General features: G+C 38.2%; 1 protein-coding gene across 7 annotated transcripts in view; it reads right to left on the reverse strand.

The window, feature by feature from the left end:
* TRIM37 (tripartite motif containing 37) overlaps positions 1–20,903 on the reverse strand; it is a 151,135-nt gene extending 130,232 nt beyond the window's left edge. For 3 of the 7 annotated variants that reach the window (XM_061390156.1, XM_061390158.1, XM_061390157.1), the window contains exons 1-8: positions 20,422–20,824; positions 18,582–18,683; positions 10,247–10,287; positions 8,623–8,739; positions 7,518–7,605; positions 6,343–6,465; positions 4,713–4,836; positions 3,790–3,857 (exon numbers count right to left, since the gene is read on the reverse strand). In XM_061390156.1, the coding sequence (XP_061246140.1) occupies positions 3,790–3,857; positions 4,713–4,836; positions 6,343–6,465; positions 7,518–7,605; positions 8,623–8,739; positions 10,247–10,287; positions 18,582–18,683; positions 20,422–20,442 (684 nt within the window). In that variant the 5' untranslated portion in view covers positions 20,443–20,824. Of the gene's footprint in view, positions 1–3,789; positions 3,858–4,712; positions 4,837–6,342; positions 6,466–7,517; positions 7,606–8,622; positions 8,740–10,246; positions 10,288–18,581; positions 18,684–20,421 lie in introns of all 7 variants that reach the window. The other 4 variants (XM_061390160.1, XM_061390159.1, XM_061390155.1 and 1 more) reach the window with 4 other exon arrangements.
* Positions 20,904–21,110: the final 207 nt, after the last annotated feature.

Genomic DNA, 21,110 nt, shown 5'->3' on the forward strand with positions numbered 1-21,110 from the left:
TCAGCTATTAAAAAGGAAAGAACTATTGATACATGTGATCCACACAGTCAAAGGCTTTGGCATAGTCAATAAAGAGATGGGAATACCAGACCACCTGACCTGTCTCTTGAGAAACCCATACACAGGTCAGAAAGCAACAGTTAGAACTGGACATGGAACAACAGACTGGTTCCAAACATAGAATCCCATGGACTGAGGAGCCTGGCAGGCTGCAGCCCATGGGAAAAGGAGTACGTGAAGGCTGTATATTGTCACCCTGCTTATTTAACTTCTATGCAGAGTACATCATGAGAAACGCTGGGCTGGAGGAAGCACAAACTGGAATCAAGATTGCTGGGAGAAATATCAATAACCTCAGATATGCAGATGACACCACCCTTATGGCAGAAAGTGAAGAAGAACTAAAGAGCCTCTTGATGAAAGTAAAAGAGGAGAGGGAAGAAGTTGGCTTAAAGCTCAACATTCAGAAAACGAAGATCATGGCATCCGGTCCCATCACTTCATGGCAAATAAATGGGGAAACAGTGGCTGACTTTATTTTTCTGGGATCCAAAATCACTGTGGATGGTGACTGCAGCCATGAAATTAAAAGATGCTTGCTCTCTGGAAGGAAAGTTATGACCAACCTAGACAGCATATTAAAAAGCAGAGACATTACTTTGCCAACAAAGGTTCGTCTAGTGAAGGCTATGGTTTTCCCAGTGGTCATGTATGGATGTGAGAGTTGGACTGTGAAGTAAGCTGAGCACCGAAGAATTGATGCTTTTGAACTGTGGTGTTGGAGAAGACTCTTGAGAGTCCCTTGGACTGCAAGGAGATCCAACCAGTCCATCCTAAAGGAGATCAGTCCTGGGTGTTCACTGGAGGGCCTGATGCTGAAGATGAAACTCCAGTACTTTGGCCACCTGATGCAAAGAGCTGACTCATTTGAAAAGACCCTGATGCTGGGAAAGATAGAGGGCAGGAAGAGAAGGGGACGACAGAGAATGAGATGGCTGGATGGCATCGCCGACACAATGGACTTGGGTTTGGGTGGACTCTGGGAGTTGGTGATGGACAGGGAGGCCTGGCATGCTGCGGTTCATGGGGTCGCAAAGAGTTGGACATGACTAAGCGACCGAACTGAACTGGCTGATTGATACATGAATGAACTGTAAAATAATTCTGCTGAGTAAAAGAAATCAAACATAAAATGTGTGTGCTGTGCTTAGTCACTCAGTCATGTTCAACTCTGTGAACCCATGGGCTGCAGCATGCCAGGCTCCTCAGTCCATGGGATTCTCTGAGCAAGAATACTGGAGTGGGTTACCATGCCCTCCTCCAGGGGATGTTCCCAACCCAGCGATCGAACCTAGGTCAGATTCCAATTATATTAAACACTAGAAAAGGCAAATTTATCTGTAACAGAAAGCAGATTGGGGGTTGCCTGGAGAGGGAAGTATTGGAAGAAGCAGAACCAGAGTTTATAAAGAGGCACAAAGAATTCTGGAGGAATAAACTTACTACATGACTATGGTTTCATAGGGGTATACATTTGTCAAAACTTATCAAATTGTACACTTTAAATACATGCAGCTTATTTTTTGGGTCAATTATCCTTCAACAACACTGTTTAAAAAAAAAAAAAAGTGCACAGATCCCCAGATTCCACCCCTACTCCACTACAGCTGGTTTAAAAAATTTGTCCCATCATTCCAGCAGAAGGCTGCTTGACTATTCTCTGGAGGGGAAAATCTGTTCTCTAGAACAACATGCACAATTAAGAATGGGAACACTGGGGAATTCCCTGGCAGGCCAGTAGTTACAGTGGTTAAGACACCATGCTTTCACTGCCAACAGCCTAGGTTCAATCCCTGCTCAGTAAAGTAAGATTCCACCAATGACGCAGCATGAAACACTGAAGAGAAAAACAAGAATATATAAATATTTATGTACTGAATTCTACCAAACTGTCAATCAAGTGTAAAGATTGAATAAACATATTTTCAGACATGTAGTCTCAAAACATTTATTCTGATTACTCTTTCATAAAAGCCACAGAGGAAGTGTGATTCCAAAACAAAGGTGTAAATCAAGAGCAGGAAGCCATGGAAATCAGGAAACACAGGATTTAACCTAAAAAAGAAATGAAGGGAATCCCCAGGATGATAATTAAGAGAACAATCGCATGAAACAGCTGTGTATCACAAGAATTAAAGAATCTCAAAAACCAAATTCAAGACAGATAAATATATCAAATATCTATACATTTTATTCATTTTATTTATTCATTCACTATAGACTTTATCCCCACCTACTCTGAATCTAAAATTATAAAGTCTTTGAGGACAGATGTTTTTTTGCCATTTTCTTCACTGCTGTGTTCCAAGCATCTAAAACAATGCCTACTATCTATTTGGTATTGCATAAAAAACTTTTTCATAAATAAAAATGCTAATTTTATCCTAAGAATCACTACATGTTAGTAATTAGCAATAATATTGTATCTTGAAGTCACCAATTAAGTCACAACGTCAGAAGATTTTAATCTACAGATTTAGATTCCTATTGACTATTCTCCGACAATCTGAGGCGCAGGTTTTCATATCTAGGATTTGAAGTAAAATGTTTTGATGATTTTAGAGCAAAAGAACTATTGCTCGAAATTCATGAGGGTAAGTAGTTTTCCTATTCATCTTCCTTTGACGGGACTGAGTAGTTTTTAATTATCCTTGTATGGGGACAGGTCCAAATAATTAACTGCTGTAAAAAAGGCTTGTCAATTAATTTAGCATGGGTTACAGGTTTTGGTTGTGCCTCTCTGATTATACATTACTCAGCAGATTTAGAGACCTTTGCAAAGTCTCTAAATGCCTATCAAGTTATAGACCACTAGTTACAGTCTGTTACTCTGGAAATGAATGTAATGATCTTTTCATTTGGCAATTAAAAGCCTAAGATGCAAATACTACAAATGCTGGGCAGTCATTTTTTAACTGACTCCTTCCATACCCAGGTTTTTTACTGACTTCAAAATACTGCTGATTTACATACATAATCTCATAATTTCTACATCACTATGCAGTAGGTTGGAGAAGGAAATGGCACGCCATTCCAGTACTCTTGCCTAGAGAATCCCATGGACAAAGGAGCCTGGAGGGCTGCTGTCCATAGGGTCGCAGAGTCGGACATGGCTGAAGCAACTTAACATGCATGCTTGCACTGGAGAAGGAAATGGTAACCCACTCCAGTGTTCTTGCCTGGAGAATTCCAGGGACGGAGGAGCCTGGTGGGCTGCTGTCTATGGGGTCGCACAGAGTCGGACACAACTGAAGCGACTTAGCAGCAGCAGCAGCATTCTCTGTAAAAATAATTCCATTTTTGCAAAAACAAAATAAATCTTATTTTACTGGGACTTCACTAGTTGTGCAGTGGTTAACAATCTGCCTCACAGTGCAGGGGACACAGGTTTGATTCCTGTCTTAGGAACTAAGATTCCCACATACCACAGAGTAACCAAGCCTGCCAAAACTAGAGAATCTGTGTGACCAGATCCCACATGATGCAACTAAGATTCAACACAACCAACAAATAAATTTTTTTTTTTAATCTTTTTTGCCTAGTTCCCAAACATGATGCAGAAACTCAACCAGCTGATTCCTATTTCATAAAATTCCTAGTACAGCACACAGATCCACAGATCTTTGATCTTATATAAACTGTCAAAAAACAACAAAACCAAAAAACTTTTCAACTACATGAATAAAAAAAGGATAAAGTCTTTATCTCATGTCATTTAATATCCATTACCTGATGCTCTACTTCCTGAACTAAGGATTCCAACAGTTCTGTTTCTTGTGTCAGAGATGTCTTCTGACCTATTTAGAAATAGCAAAAGATGAACATTCAGGCTCATTATTGGTTTGAAAATGAAATTAACTTTAATTGAACTTATTAAATAATAAGAAATCAATCTCAAGTAAGCAAAACTTCATTACAGCTATCTTAAAAAATTTCCCAGAATTTTATTTTATTTTATTTTTTTTTTCAGAATTTTAACTATAGTAGTTTTGACAAGAGGATTTCAGAACCAACACTAACTACAGTAACAGACAAAATGCAATGTAATTCTACTAAATCCTTCTAAGAAATATCTAATGACAACATACTCTGTCATGAAATTAATGTTATTGCTTCTTAAGGAATATAAAGATGTACAAAAGTATTTAATCAATCAACCATTCTGAAATAATTCCTCCCCCCAAATTTAAGAGCGGCCTAAAAAGAAGAATATAGTAAGTGGACCATTTGTGATAAATGTCAGCAAGAGGTATGTTCTTTGAATAAAAAGGAACCTGTGAAAAAGAATGCCCAGAGAGGAAAACGGTCTCAAAGAAGCTGGAAACATGGAGGGATAAATGAATTATTATTATAGTAAAGGAAGAAAGAAACTGCTTTACATGATTAAGAAAAAAATAAAAGATAATAGTACAGGCATGCTTGCCAAAGCAGACCATCTTTGTAAAACACAAAATCTGAGGAGCTGGAAGCATATCCCATGATGTCAGCAGAAATCATATCAATTTGGTGTAATGTTAACTGACACAAGGGAACAATTAATAGGCAGAATTTTTTTTAAAGCAATCTTTCCCCAGCCTATAACTTATCAACTTTAGCTCTTCTAAGACGTATCTCAAGGAGGTTCAAAGCCCCATGTACACAAGAAAACTCACCCATCAGTGTTATTAGCTTATTCTTTAGCTGTGTGTCTAATCGTGCAATCATCATCTCCACTGCATTTCTAATTTCCCGAACACGCTCATCTTTTGCATTTCTAACAGCTTCTACATTTCTTTCCTAGAAAATAAACAGGTAAAAACTTTTAATTGAATTATTCAAGCAGAAGTAAATGGTCTTTAACATTATCACTGCAATTCTTAAAGTCATTTAATTTCCTCTTTAAAAACTGTAAGCCAATAACACTTTTTAATTGTTCAAATACAACAGAAAACTCAGAAAAAAATTTTAAACAATTAAAACATAATAAAGTACATAATATTTTAGCAGTTAAACAGAAAAGATATGTAATTACAAAAAACTGCTTTAGGTAACACATATAAAGCACAAAGCCTAACCATATAGGAAATCACTGTTCAAAAACAAAAAGTACACTAAGGTCAGTTCACATCACCCTAAAACAAATGAAAAATTTGAAAAACCGTTATCTAGTTTACAAAGTTTTAAATTTTTTTCAGAACTAAGCTCAGAAAGAAAAAAATAAGGTTTTTAAAGACTGCATAGTACAGTTTTTTAAAATAGCACACCACCCAAAATAAAACGTAATCTTTCCTACATTTATTATTATAAGCAAAAGCAGTAAGAATGTCAAATTACCAACAAAACACTTTCTTTAATGCCCAAATTAAAATGCCATCAAAAGAAAACAATAGAAAAAAACGTAGACAAAAGCCAAATGCAAGTCATCCAACTTGTTTATAGTCCAAAATGACTTTGTGCAACACACATGTAACTCAAAAACATTATTTTCTGTATAAAGAATGTTATAAAAATGATAATCTCGATCTTGATTCCTGCATGAGTAAAATAAAAACATCTTTATGTTAGGAATGGTCCACAAACCTCATTAATAACTATCATTCTGGTAACTTTAAACAAAATAAATTCCAAAAGTGTATTTTCGACTTAAATGTTTGATGCTTATTATATTTTCCCATAGAAATATTATCACAAATGGTAAGTAACTCACCAGAGCTCTTGACTTAGACAATATCTAAAGAGCAGTGTTAAATATTACTCTTTCAATTTTGTAGTTCTAATTCAGAAGATCAGAAATTGTTCATTATGTGGTAGCAGAAACTCTCCCAAAGAATAAATGACTTAATGACTATAACATGTCAATACTGATTCTATTCAGAAGTCAGTAATTGACTCTGTAACAAATAGGCTCATTGAACTCATTCATTGATTCCCTATTTTTGTGTAAGAACAGGCAATTCTCTGGCACCAACTTCAAAACAGGCAAGGAATTTGGATGCAATTCTTCAGCTGGTTTGATGTTAGTGAGAGAAACTACATCTTATCAAATTTTCAAATCTTGAGTTCAACATCTGATTGATCTATATTATAAAAAATATATATTTTATTATAGGGACTTCCCTGGTGGTCCAGTGGTTTAAGAATGCTGTTTCAATGCAGGGGGCAAAGGCTGGATCCCTGGCTGGTGAACTAAGATCCCACATGCCACATGGTGCGGCAAAAAAATCAAAAGAAAAGAAAAATATATATGTACATATATTATAAACTATAAAAGATATAATGATCTTTTAGTAGTAGTATTCTTACCACTTCTTGAACTAAGCTGATCAGTTCCATGAGACGTCGACGAAGTTTCGCTACTTCTTCGTTCACTTTAGTAACATGCTGCTCATAAATTTCCGCCAAAGGTTTAAAGGTATGTCCACTATGCTATTTAAATTAATGAGTAGTTTTAGAACATTTTCATATATCTCATCTACATTTACATTCCTTTCTTAACACTCTACAGATACTACTAAACTGGTAAATAATTTCAAGTGAATTTTATCTTCTGCCCGTTTGTTAAAACAGGCCAGAGTTTGCTTAAAATCACTTGGCCCATGCAGAAAAAAAAAAAATCCTTCAAGATTTTAGATAATGGACTTTAGCAAAAAGTTTACTTATCTAGAAATCTTCACTCATTAAAGGAACAAAATCCTTAATCGTGGCCAAAACCACCTGACACTACCTTATTTATTACTCTTCTCTTGGTCCTCAAACTTCTTCCCACCAGCCCTTTGCCAAAGAAACTCCTTATTCAAAAATAATTCTCTTTCCTCCACCTTCTCCAAATTCTCCACCCACTTAACTCCTACTCATCCTTTAAACTTAACTCAGGCTTACAGTGTTAGATGCCATGGTCACTCACTCTCATTAGCACTGTATACTTATTTCTAAGATTTTGCACAATAACACGTGAGTGTAGAACTAGCTGTTTGATATCTGTTGTGTTCATCACTGAACCCCCAGTCTCTAAAACAAATGAATAAATTAGAAAGGTACTTGAGAAAAGAAGATTAAAAAAAAAATCATAAGATCTAAATGTCTACATTCATATTGTTTCACAAACGCCTATAAAGTTTTTGTTCCATTTTAAAGAAACTAGAATTGGAAATCACAGCCAGGATATCAGATCAACTGACCAGGGTATCAGATTAAGGAAAAGACCTTGATCCTACAGCAGAAGATTTGCAAATAAATATACATTTTACAGGTTTTCAATTAAAATATTTATGTAAGGAATGCACATCATACACCAAAATCTCCCACAAAAGAAAATTTTCTGGAATAACAAAAGATACAATACATTCTGCTATGAAGCAGATACATTTAATTTTCATTCTATAAACAGAGTAGAATGATGTTACTTTCTAAATCAAACAAAAATGTCAGTGCTTTCAAGACTCTAACTAAAAGTAATATGCTGAATTTGTTCCTCTTACCATTCCTCCCCAAAGTGCACACTGGTGGCAGATACACTTCTTACAAGTCCAGCAAAATACACTAAGTTTTTCATGGTGATTTTCACACCTATATGTTATAGATAAAAAGTACAGTTACAAATTAATTAAAATTGGAACATAGTTACCACAACAAATACTTAAGTTTGGGCAAATAAGTCAGTCAATTTTAAATGACTCTATCTCAGGAAATATAGAATGAACTCCCATGGCTTTTGTGTAAATTAGACTACATCAAATTAACCTCTGTCTATCAAATGACACAATAAACAGTAAAAGGGCAACCTATGGAATGAGAGAAAATAGCTGCAAATTCTGTATCTGGTAAGGAGTTAATCTCCAAATTATATAAAGAATTCCTATAATTAAACAAATACCCTAGCCAAGCAGGAGAAAGACATGGCAACCCACTCCAGTACTCTTGCCTGGAGAATCCCATGGACAGAGGAGCCTGGTGGGCTACAGTCATGGGGTCAACAAGGAGTCAGACTTGACTGCAGCGACTTAGCACTAGCCAAGCAAACAAACAAAAACAATTAAAATATGGGCAAAATACAAAACAGAAACTTCTCCAAAGAATATACACAAATGGCCAAATGGATATGTAAAGATGCTCAACATCTTCATAAGGTACATGCAAATCAAAACCACAATATTACTTCACACTGATTGGCATGGCCATCATAAAAAAAAAGGACTTTCCTAGTGGCACAGTGGATAGGAATCACCTGCCAGTGCAGGGGACAAAGGTTTAATCCCTGATCTGAAAGGATTGCACATGCTGTGAAGCAACTAAGCCGGCGCACAACTACTAAACCCGAGCTCTAGAGTCCATGAGCGGCAACTACTGAGCCGCACACCCTAGAGCCCTGCCCCACAGCAGAGAAGCCAACACAATGAGAAGCCTGTGTGCTGCAACTAGAGAGCAGCCCCTGCTTGTCAGAGGGTCTTTCCAAACAGAGATACCCACACCAGAAGAAAACTGTCCTAGTGTTCACCTAGGAAAGTGAAAGAATCTTTCAATGTCATTTAAAAAGGCATGGAGCACAATCTATGAAACACCTGAACAAAGAAACTGAGGACCTACTTGTCCTTTTCATTTTCTTCATGTTTGGTGAGACTGCAGAGTTGAAGAGTATCAAGTTGCTGTGTTACTTCTTCTGCCCAACGACAGTTTACTAGTTCTCGTAACTGGAGTGGAGCACTGGAGAAAAAAAAAAAAAAAAATATATATATATACACACACGTATACTCTCATTCAGGAATTTAAGATCATTTTCTAAAACACATTTCAAAGGTAAATACTGAGGTGGCAGATCTGTTAACTCAATGGGGAGGAATCCTTTCAGAATTTTATAGCTTAAATTTTGTCAATTAATATCTCAGCAAAGCCGGAAAAAAATTATCAAGAAAAAATAAACACCTTCCTCAAAATAGAGCTCACAATCATATTCATACCAATTACTATCAAGATAGTAACAAAGACATAATAAAAAGTATGGTTTGCAGTCCATTTTTACAATAATGTACTATTTATTTTTTAAAAAGGAATAAAAAAATTTTAGATTACAAATTCTCAATTCCTTAGCCTAAAGCTTTACTGTCCAAATTAACAGGCACTAGTTATATGTGACTTTAAATTAAAATTCAAATTAATCTTAAGAAATTTCATTACATAGTTGCACTACACTTATTTTAAGTGCTCAATTATCACATTTGACAGCAACACTAGAGAACATTCCCATCACATGGAAAGTTCTATTTGATAGTCCTGATCTTCTTAGAAGTTAATAGGAAAAATGCAAACAATACATGAAGAAAAATGGGCAAAAGATATAAAGAGACAGTTTAAGAAAAAAATTAATTATAAATGGCTAAAAATGTTAACAGATGCTCAGTTCCAATCATTTTTTTTTAAAGCAGATTAAAAACAAGATACCATTTTTCACTTAGCAGAAAAACAAAAAAGAAAAGAAGATTGGTAACTCAGTGTTACCAAGGATGTAATAAAAAGGTACTTTCAATATCTATTATTAGGAACATAGAATGGTAAAAAGCCTTTTCCTTCAGTGGAATCTGGCATCATCTGAAATAACCAAATATGGAAACAAACTAAACGTCTTCCAGTATAAGCACAAATAAATGTATAATCTTATAGTGGATTATTATTCAAACATTGATTTTAAATGACACATGTGTACATACCATCAATAAAGGCACCACTATACTTTACATGGAAAAAAGAAGCAAACAACAAAATATCATTTTTGTGTTTTAAGAAAAAATTATTAGGTACACATATCAGTATACATAGATAGACGTCTAAAAGAACAAACTTAACAATTTCTTCTCAAAGTGTTAATTTATGAAAAGATTAGCTGGGGTGTATCAGAATCAGAAGCCTTTTTATTCAGCTATGGATTTTTTTAACAGAAACTTTATTACTTTTTGTAGTTACAAAAGCCAAGTTTAGAAGTTACACAATGATTTTCCAAAAGAAGGTAAACAAGGTAACATATTCTATATAATTCTATGTCAGATAAATTGGTCTGCACATCTTCAGACAGATAGACTGCTTATATTCTTTTCAACTGTATTCAAAAAGAGAATAAATGTAGCAGATTGCAGAAAGAACTTTATGAGTATTAGGGCACACTCTGACCCCATCACGTTACTACTTTCCAAATTCACAATCATAGGAAAATGCTTACCGGCAATGAGGACACTGGGCTCTTTGCTCTGTCAGCCAGCGCTAAGGAGGCAAAAGAATTAGATTTTGATTGCAGAAACACCATTAATTTGTACATACTGAGTACTTACATACCAAAATTAATGAGTTTACCTCTCTAGTGTCTGCATTAATTATAGAGATACTTACAGAATAGCGGGCAATCTGTCTCCTCATTATCATCGTGACAAGAATAAATTTTCAAAGGGACAGAACTCATCCCAAAATAATTATTAAGAAGCTATTCTCTCCTAGGAAAAGAAAGTGATCCTAGGAGTCTGGATCTCACAGGGACGATAAAATAATCTCCACAAAAATAATAACAACACTGTCATTTCCACACCCCGAAACAAGCCACTATGATGATTTACTTCTAACTGACTCATCATAAAATCTCCGAGGAATTTTAAGGTACTATTAAATTCCTTTTTGAAAAGCAAGCTAATAGTAAAGTATATGCATTATGGATATAAAATTCGAAAAATATAAAATGAGCAATACAGCAAAACTCTGTCTTAAGAGTTCTACAGTTCAACAATTTGAACATCTACATATCCTGGTTTCCTCATAATTATAAAAAGGCTTTATAAAAGAATAATATCTCTACTAAACCTCAAATTCTATTACTATAACCATTTTAATTATTACTGGATAGGGAGCAGTTTTACACCATCTACAAAGAAGATGTTAAGATTTCCTGAATACATTTCCAAAAACATAGCTTCATAGTTAAATTTTTTTTTTTAACTTTACAATAAAATATTTTGTTTTAATTACCTGGTTAATAGGTTCTGAGGTAAATAAATATATAATCCAATAGCTATATACTCCCCAATACCTGCTATTTCTGTTTATTCCTTCCTGTTTCTATGAAAGAACCTAAATTTTTTAAATAAAGTCAAATAACTCAGAAATAAAATTCCCAAGGAATCCTTGAAGAACAACAGAAGATAAATAGGGGGAAAATCTACTTTGCAGAACAGAAAATAAAGCTGTAAGAAAAAGAAAATAGATGGAAAAGGATTCCATTCTTAATAACCTTGAACATTATTTCTTTGGTCCCTGAGCAAAGCCAGATTTAGGTCACATTTCTTTCCCTCAAACAATGCTCTGCTAAAGTCATAGATGTCCTCCAGAGGTAGTCTCAGCCCACACCTCTCTAGCCTCATCTGAACACTGAGAATTGATGCTTTTGAGCTGTGGTGATGAAGAAGATTCTTGAGAGTTCCTTAGAGATCAAAGCAGTCAATCATAAAGGAAATCAACCCTGAATATTCATTGGAAGGCCTGATGCTGAAGCTGAAGCTCCAATACTCTGGCACCTGCTGCGAAGAGCCAACTCATTGGAGAAGGCCCTGCTGCTGGGACAGATTGAGGGGAGGAAGAAAAGGGGGAAAAAGAGGATGAGATGGCTGGATGGCATCAACTCAATGGACCTGAGTTTGAGCAAATAATGGGAGACAGTGAAGGACAGGGAAGCCTGGTGTCCTACAGTCTATGGGGTCACAAAGAGCTGGACACAACTGAGAGACTGAACAACAACAATACATAAAAACCCCACAGCAAACATGATACTCCAGGGTGAAAAACTGAAAACTTTTCACAAAGTTAAGAGGACTCACATTGCCTGATTTCAATGTTTACTACAAAGTTACGGTAAATCGAAACAGTTTGGTACTAACGTAGGACAATGAAACAGAATAGAGAGCTCAGAGATAAACAGCAAGGAAGAGATATTCTTTGATTCCATTTATATGGGGTACATAGACTAGCCGGATTCCAGAGAAGAAGGAATAGTGGTTACCAAGGGTTTGGGGAGAGTATAAGGGTCCAAAGTAATAAAAGTACACATCCTTGTTTGTTTCTTGATCTCAAGGGAAAAGTTGAATTACTACTACGTACCTGTAAGAATGGCTAAAATTCAAGACTGAACATACCAAGTGTTGGCATTAACATAGAAGATCTGGAACTTTCATACACTGCTGGTAAGAATGTAAAATGATACAGCTATTTTAGAAAATAGTCTGACAATTTGTTAAACATACACCTACCATATGATTGAGCCATTTCATTTCTATTTACCCGAGAAAAGAAAGCTTAAGTCCATTTAAGGACTTGTATACAAATAGTCATAGAAGTTTTCTTTGCAAACACCAAAAACTAGAAGCAACTCTTATGTCCATCAATGGGTGAATGGATAAACAAATTATAGCTATGCATACAATGGAATGCTACTTTACAGCAATAAAAAGGAATAGTACTGTTAAAACACCACAGATGAATCTCAAAATAATTTCTGCTGAGTGAAAAAAGCCAAACCCTTAAGAGTACATTTTGTAAGGTTCCATTTGTATAAGATTCTAGAAAATGCAAATTTATTTAAAGTGATAGAAAGCAGATTCCTGGTTGCTTGAGAAACAAAACAAGCAAACGGAGGCATTACCAAGAGGCAAAAAGAAGTTTTGGGGGATTACAGACATATTCATTATCTTGATTGCAGGAATGGCTTTTCAACGTAAACATCTGCCAAAACTTATCAAATTATATATTTTAAATACATGCTGTTTACTGTATGTCAAATATACCTAATTTTAAAAGACTGAAAAATGAAAAACAAAGTCAATAATTATAGGCAAATGAATTGCTACCAATGCTGAAAATCAAGAGGGGATTAAAAATAAATTTTAAAAATTAGATGAGAAAGATGTCAGAAAAAAAAAAAAAAAGGGAGAAAATACAAAACAGAAACAGACATTGAGAAAAAAATCAACTGAGCGCAGGGAGATAAATGAAAACACAGCCATGTTCCTGTCTTTTGGTGCATGTGGAGGCACTAGAGAGCCCCAGGCAGAGTGCTGGCCTGGGAGGGAGTTTACCCTCAGTCCTCCATCGACCGCCACGTGACTTCAGGCAAGTCTATTCACGCACCTGAACATTCGTTTGTTAAAATGACACAAGTATCTGGACTGTCAGAGACAGTTCAAGTTCTGCGGACAAACGAACAGAGATGGGATGGAAAAGAAAGGAAGGCATTCAAATAAATAATATTACAACTCGGTTGTGTGGAGTTCTCAACATCTCAAGGACTTTGCTTCTGTAATTATGCTCGTCTCTCTAGTATCATTATTTATTCTCTACTGGTTTAGTCCCAGCAAGATAAAAACCTTCTCCCAAAAGGTGACTCTCAACATCCCCCTTCAAATCACTGCCTTATTTCGCCCCTTTACAGTAAGATTCTCTGACAGTTTTTATACTTGCTGTCTCTTTCTCCTCCCACTCTGACATCAAATCTTCCCCTACTGTTCCACTGAAATTACTTACTAGGGTCATCAAAAACCTACTTATTCTCAAATCCAACAGTCAATTCCCAAGCTACAACCATATGACAAGGCTAAATCGCTCCTTTTTGAAACACGTTTCTCATCTGAATTCTGTGATGTCTCACTCCTGGCTCCTTCTTAATATACTCTACTGAATCCTCCTTCTCCTAACATTTGAACGTTGAGTGACCCAGAGTTCAGACCTAAAAATCTCTTCCCATTGGAAGTAATCTGGCGATCTCATCTAGTCCCCTGCCTTTAAATATTAATTATATGCCAATAATTCAATCCATTCCTCAAATCCAGATTCATACTTCCAACTGTCAACATCTCCAATTAAATGTATAATAACCACCTCGAACTTGACATACTAAAAGAAAAACTTTATTTATACATTAAAAGGGTGAATTTTATGGTATGTGAATTATATCTTCTTTAAGATTTAAAAAAATACAAATATTGTCATAAACTGAACTAGTCCAAAATTTTGAACAATAGTATCCACCTCTTGAGAAATTTGTATGCAGGTCAGGAAGCAAGAGTTAGAACCAAACATGGAACAACAGACTGGTTCCAAATAGGAAAAGGAGTTCGTCAAGGCTATATATTGTCACCCTGTTTATTTAACTTCTATGCAGAGTACATCATGAGAAACGCTGGACTGGAAGAAACACAAAGTGGAATCAAGATTGCCAGGAGAAATATCAATAACCTCAGATATGCAGATGACACCACCCTTATGGCAGAAAGTGAAGAGGAACTCAAAAGCCTCTTGATGAAAGTGAAAGTGGAGAGTGAAAAAGTTGGCTTAAAGCTCAACATTCAGAAAACGAAGATCATGGCATCCGGTCCCACCACTTCATGGGAAATAGGTGGGGAAACAGTGGAAACAGTGTCAGACTTTATTTTTCTGGACTCCAAAATCTCTACAGATGGTGACTGCAGCCAGGAAATTAAACGACGCTTACTCCTTGGAAAGAAAGTTATGACCAACCTAGATAGCATATTCAAAAGCAGAGACATTACTTTGCCAACAAAGGTTCGTCTGGTCAAGGCTGTGGTTTTTCCTGTGGTCATGTATGGATGTGACAGTTGGGACTGTGAAGAAGGCTGAGCGCCGAAGAATTGATGCTTTTGAACTGTGGTGTTGGAGAAGACTCTTGAGAGTCCCTTGGACTGCAAGGAGATCCAACCAGTCCATTCTGAAGGAGATCAGCCCTGGGATTTCTTTGGAAGGAATGATGCTAAAGCTGAAACTCCAGTACTTTGGCCACCTCATGCGAAGAGTTGACTCATTGGAAAAGACTCTGATGCTGGGAGGGATTGGGGGCAGGAGGAGAAGGGGACGACAGAGGATGAGATGGCTGGATGGCATCACTGACTCAATGGACATGAGTCTGAGTGAACTCCGGGAGTTGGTGATGGACAGGGCGGCCTGGCGTGCTGCGATTCATGGAGTCGCAAAGAGTCAGACACGACTGAGCAACTGATCTGATCTGATCATGGTCATAAATTGCTTTAAGACAGAACTATATTTAGTTATATCACTCTCACTAGCAAAAACAATGTTTTTTTGTACTGTTACTAAAACAATTTAAAAATTTTTAAAAAAACCCACAACTTTCATAGCCTACCTGAATCTGTTCCTCCCCCAGTTTTTTCTGCTTCAGAATGGAAAACCATTCATCCAGATGCTGTAAAAAACTATTCTCACATCCCATCTGTATGAAAACCCACTGATTCTACATTCAAAACAACAGAAAAGCCCTATTTTTCACCATCTCTGGTGTTCCCATCCCGGTCTAAACCACCACTCACCTTCCATTAATAAAGCCCATCCTAACTGTTCTCTTCACTCAACCATCTGCCCATAGTCTACTTTCCACACAGTAGACAGAGTGAAAGCTTTCAGAGCATCAACTACTTCAAATCACTCAAAAGCTTTCAATGGATAGCAGCACACTTAAAATGAAATCCAAGGTCTTTACCAAGGCTCATTTCCTTTCCCCTCTCCCTCTGTCCACTTTGCTCCAACCACACTGGTTTCTTTGCTATTTCTCAGCACACTAAACATATTTCTTTCTCAAGGCCTTTGCCCCTTCTGATTTCTCTGCCTGGTACCTTCTTTCCCAGATATTTCCATCACTCTTCCATTTCATCCTGGTCCCTGCTCAAATGTCATACACTAAGAAACATTCCCAGATTACCCTATCTAAAGTAGCTACCAACCTGCCTGTGCCCTCTCAAAGTCCCTACTCTAAACCCTTAACCAATTTCACTTTTCTTTATCCTATGAAGGATATCTAACATAGCTATTTACCTTTTTGTATACATCCTAACTAGGAAACAAGCCAACTCCTTGAGAAGTCAATGCCCAACCAAGTAGGCATACAATTAATAGCTGTTGAATGAACAGATGGATGGTGTACTTGGGAACCAGGACAACTCTAAGAAAAAGTTAACAACCAGATTATCCAGATGGTCTGAATACAAGGTTAATGTTCTTGGACTTTATCCTTCAGGCAATAAATCTGAGGCTTCTGGGAGGAAAAAAAAAAGAACGGCATTACTGGAAAACATCAAGACAGCAGCAGGATACGAAATGGACTATAGATTAAACACTTAAGACAGATCAGTTAGACGGTAATTGTAATTATCGAAGCATGAGGTAATAAGTATCTGCAATTCTCTATTAAGTGAAGTGAAGTCACTCAGTCATGTTCAACTCTTTGCAACCCCGTGGACTGTAGCCTACCAGGCTCCTCTCTCCATGGCATTTTCCAGGCAAGAATACTGGAGTGGGTTGCCATTTCCTTCTCCAGGGGATATTCCCAACCCAGGGACTGAACCCGGGTCTCCGGCATTGTAGGTAGACGCTTTACCGTCTGAGCCACTAGGGAAGCCCCATTAGGATGGTAATAAAAAGAATGGAAAGGCAGGACAAATATAAATGACACTAGGCGATAATAACTTAAAAACACTGGTGTCAAGAGGTTTCAAGTTTGAGCTCCTGGTAGAAAAGAAGAAACAAAGAAAAAAGTTCAAGAGAATCAACTTGAGAAAATAACAGGAAGAATTTGATTTGAAGCAAATCTCAAGATGCTGGAAGGACAATCAGGTCTGACATTTATAAGGCAATGTTGAAGGAAGATTTAGAAGCCATGCAAAAGTAAACCAAATTTCTCAAGGTAGATGAAAAATTCCCAGACATTTCATAAAAGAAAATGCCAGCACAATATTTAAGAAATACGCTCTTGTAAGAAACAGGATGAGGAAAAGGTAACAGTGAAGAAATGAAGGATCAGTGAAGTATAAGATAATAACCAGAGGTCATCTATACAGTGGTATTTGTATCTTTGTATTTTTGTGCTCAGTCATATCTGACTCTTTGCTCCTCTGTTCATGGAATTTTGCAGGCAAAAATACTGGAGACGGCTGCCATTTCCTACTCCAAGGGATCTTCCTGTCCCAGGGATCAAATCCATGTCTCCTGCTTCTCCCGCGTCTGCAGGCAGATTCTTTACCACTGCGCCACCTGAAATGTCCATGTATACTAGACCTTCATCAAAAGAGGTGAATCCAGATCCACTTTATCAACTAACTACAGTGATAGAGGCCACTTAAATCTATCTCACTTCAGCTACACCATTTATAAAACATAATATGTGTATGAATTGCTATTTTTAGAATACCACAGAATCACCCAAGTGGAGAGTATATGTTAGTTTCTAAATTAAACCCTTTAGCTTACTTATCTCCTTTAATGCCACAACCATCTTGGTGGGACACATCTTGTTATCCACATTCTATTGTTTGAGAAAACAATGCAAAGATCAAGTCTCTCAGTTTATGAGTGGGAGAACCAGCATGGTGTGTAACCTAGGCCTTCTGCACATGTAGTGTAGTGCCAAAGAACACAGGCTCTAGACAGACTTCCTGGGTTCAAATCCAGCTCTATCATTTGCTAACTGTGTGACTGGAAGCAAATGATGTAGGAAGTGTTTCAGATATTATTCTTGACAAAGGGATATTTACCTTCCTCAGGCAGGAACAAGGAATCACACAGAAAGTTTGAGATGAAGAGCATGTTAGATGACTTTGACTTTCTCAATAAAGGAAATTATCTACTAAGAGTAATGTGGGCAGGGCAGTTTTCAGCTATGGCCTGCAGATGTGCACTGAATCCCCACATACAACCAAAATAAGTTCTTCTGCTTTACATCTTAGGCTTTTTCATAATTTTGTTGTGGGGTTCACCGACATTAATTTTAAAGCCACCAGATTATATTCACCTTTAAGGTCTCTTTTAACTATAAGTTTATATGACTTTATTCTTTGCCTTTGAACCTATTACTAGCCTTTTCTCTATCTTACGCATCAAACAAGTATAAACTCTCTATCTTGTGTCTCACAGCACTTTGTAAGTGCCTCTTTATGACACTACACATTCCTGAATATAAACACAAAGTCCATTCTCTTAATTAGATTTAAACTCCTGCAGGGAAAGCGCTTCCATCACTTATCTTGGCATCTTCAACCCCAAATACAATGCAGGTAAGCACTTCATAAATACTTGTTAAATGTGCAATGATTTAATAATGTAAATATACTAAAGTTACACTGGGCTTTGGTTTCCAGACATTTCAAGGCAGTTATCACTTGATTACTCATCTCCACAGAGCTTAACAATATACGTTGACAATCTCCCTAGTAAGGAACATTCATTTAAGACATTTTCAAAAGGGCATGAAATATCAAACTTTAAAAAGATACAAAAAATGGTTAATCTTTACAATATACCCTATATATGCTGCTGCTGCTGCTGCTGCTGCTGCTGCTAAGTCGCTTCAGTCGTGTCCGACTTTGTGCAACCCCATGGACAGCAGCCCACCAGGCTCCCCTATCCCTGGGATTCTTCAGGCAAGAACACTGGAGTGGGTTGCCATTTCCTTCTCCACCTATATATGCTAAATGCAGGTAAAGAGTTACACAACTTACCCTAATACAGCTGAAACAACAGAGCTTGGAGCAATGAGGACACAAGCGCGCATCCCGCAGTTTCTCCATGCAAATGAAGCATCGGAACACCTCAGCAATGCTCTGAAAACAGTAAAAAGAAGTTAAAGCTCACCAGATTAGGCTATTGAATCAAGAGCATAAAGCATGCCTGCAATAATTCATTCAACATTTACATTTATTTTGGATTCACAACGTCTAGTTTCAACTATATTCTATATACGATTGGTTAGTCAAGGTCCAGGTACCTCAGAACATCTCCTGAAGGAAAAAAATGCCTCCATTTTTCTAAGCTTCACAATGATCCTAGTATAAGCAAAGAACATGGAATTCAGACATAGACTTCTGCACAAATATTCTCACTCAAACAATAATTACAATGGCAAGAATCTGGCTGCAGCCCAAAAGTCAAAATATTAAATTACAGGAGTTAACATAGATTATGATAGCCACTAAAAATATTTTTGACGTTTATGATAAAAAAATCCTTATGATGTATAACAGTAACAAAAAAAAGGCAAACTATATGACTGAATGAACACTATGAACTTGTTGCTTTTTCTGCAAATTCCCCAAGGGGAGTGGATTGTGTTCATAAGTTTTTTAAGTATAAAAAGATCCATTAATGGCAGCATACTTTGATCAAGAGGGAAAACTATCCTGAATCCAGAAATCTGAATTTCTGCCACGATGTTCAAACCAACTAGCAATTTATTTGAGCCTGAAATTCTGCCTGTACTGAGAATTTTGGTGGCAGCTCTATGAAGGCTTTGGGAAGAAAAAAAAAATTACATAAATAGAAGGAACAATATTATGCTTGCTAGTTTGAGATGAATCCATTTAGGAAGTATCTGGCAAGAAAACAGATATAATTAAATGTAGGTTATTACATATTGTAAGTTTATTTTTACAGTACTCACATTTATTTTTACTCCATTCCAGAGGAATTAAAACGCTTCTAAAAACCAAGGTGAGGTTACAAAACCTTTATAATACTTTTACAAGAGGAATTAAGGAGAAAATTACTCATGAGTCTAACCATGACTCTGCAGGACCAGAATCTGTGAGATGCAGACGCTGGGGGGGTGGGGAGATAGGACACAAAACGACCACTGGATGAACAACTAGTTTCAAGTGGAGTACCCAACTAATATAGTTGTCCCTAATTAAGAATCAAGGATTTAGTATTTTAGTAATTGGAAGGTTCAAATTTTGACAATTATTAATATTATATAATTATGTCCAATAAGCAATCTTTATGTTCCTAGCCTTAAAGTCAGTATCCCAAACATTTGAAAACATCGTTTACAAGACTCAGATAAAAAGAACAGGTTGCTCTTTACACTACAATCAAACAGGATAGTAAGAGTATATCCTCATTCAATCTGGGAAGGGCAGATGTCTACAGAATGTACAGCGGAGAAGGGAATGATTACCCATTCGGAGGGAGATTCGGATTCGCTCAGAAACTCGTGAGAACTGGTCGCGAGTCGCAAGGGCACGACCATATGAAGAATTTGCAGTTTTGCGCTGAAAACGCTGTACATTGCAAAAACCCCGTGGGGATGAGTACCAGTGCCAAGACATCCTGAAAACGCCCGGATACGCACCACCTGACTGCGGGAACTGTCCGACCACAAGGCGCCCTTGAGGGCTGCACAACGAGCACCGCGTCCCCCACACTGGGTCAGCCCCTCCACAGCAGCAGCAGTGGGGCGGGGGTGCCCCACGAGAGGGTGGACTAGGACGGGGCGCCCCGAATACAGAACGCTCAGCGGGTGACGAGGGAGACTAAGCCACCACCCTCCTCAAGCCCCCTCACCTCCACACTCTGTTCATCCATTGCCCCCTTCTCTCGGCGGGGCCCTCGGAGACCCGCGGAGCCCGTGATCTGACCGAGAAGGCGCAAGCCCGAGGTCGCCAGGTCAAACTGCCCCGGAGAACCGCCAGGCGCCCGCCTCAGGGGGCTCCGACGGCAGCCACACCTGCGCGCCCCATAGCTTCACGCTCCGCGCCAGCTACCCCCACTTCGCCATTTTCATCCGGGAGCCAGCCCCTGGGCGCGGTGGGAGGGTGAGCGGTAGCCCGCAGCTCCTCTCCTCCCGGCTCAGCGGCTCGCCAGCGACCGCGAGGGAGCCTCGGCCCACGTGACGCAGGCGCGCGCGTATCGAACTGCTGCCGGAGTCCGGCGGCGCTGGTCTCCCGCGAAGAAGGTGCTGCAGGGAATTCGCAAACACTAACGGTAACCAGGGCAGCGGAAGGCGCGGCGTGAGGAAAGGCGCGGCGCGCGCGCACGCATGCGCGCAGGCCGCTGCGCTAAGGGAGCGGGCCAGAAGCCGGCGCTTAGTTCCCGCGGTGCGGGAGCGCACACGAGATTTGGCCGTTCGAGGCCGCCGGGTTGCGTGCCTTAGGTCTGGGTTAGCGCAGGCGGAGGAGAGCGCGGCGCTGGGCTGCGCCCCGCCCCGCTCGGGGAGGGGCGGGGCTCCACTCCTCTCAAACTTCTGAGCGCCA

Source organism: Bos javanicus, chromosome 19 (assembly GCF_032452875.1).
Source record: "Bos javanicus breed banteng chromosome 19, ARS-OSU_banteng_1.0, whole genome shotgun sequence".
In the NCBI taxonomy this organism is placed as follows: Eukaryota; Metazoa; Chordata; class Mammalia; order Artiodactyla; family Bovidae; genus Bos; species Bos javanicus.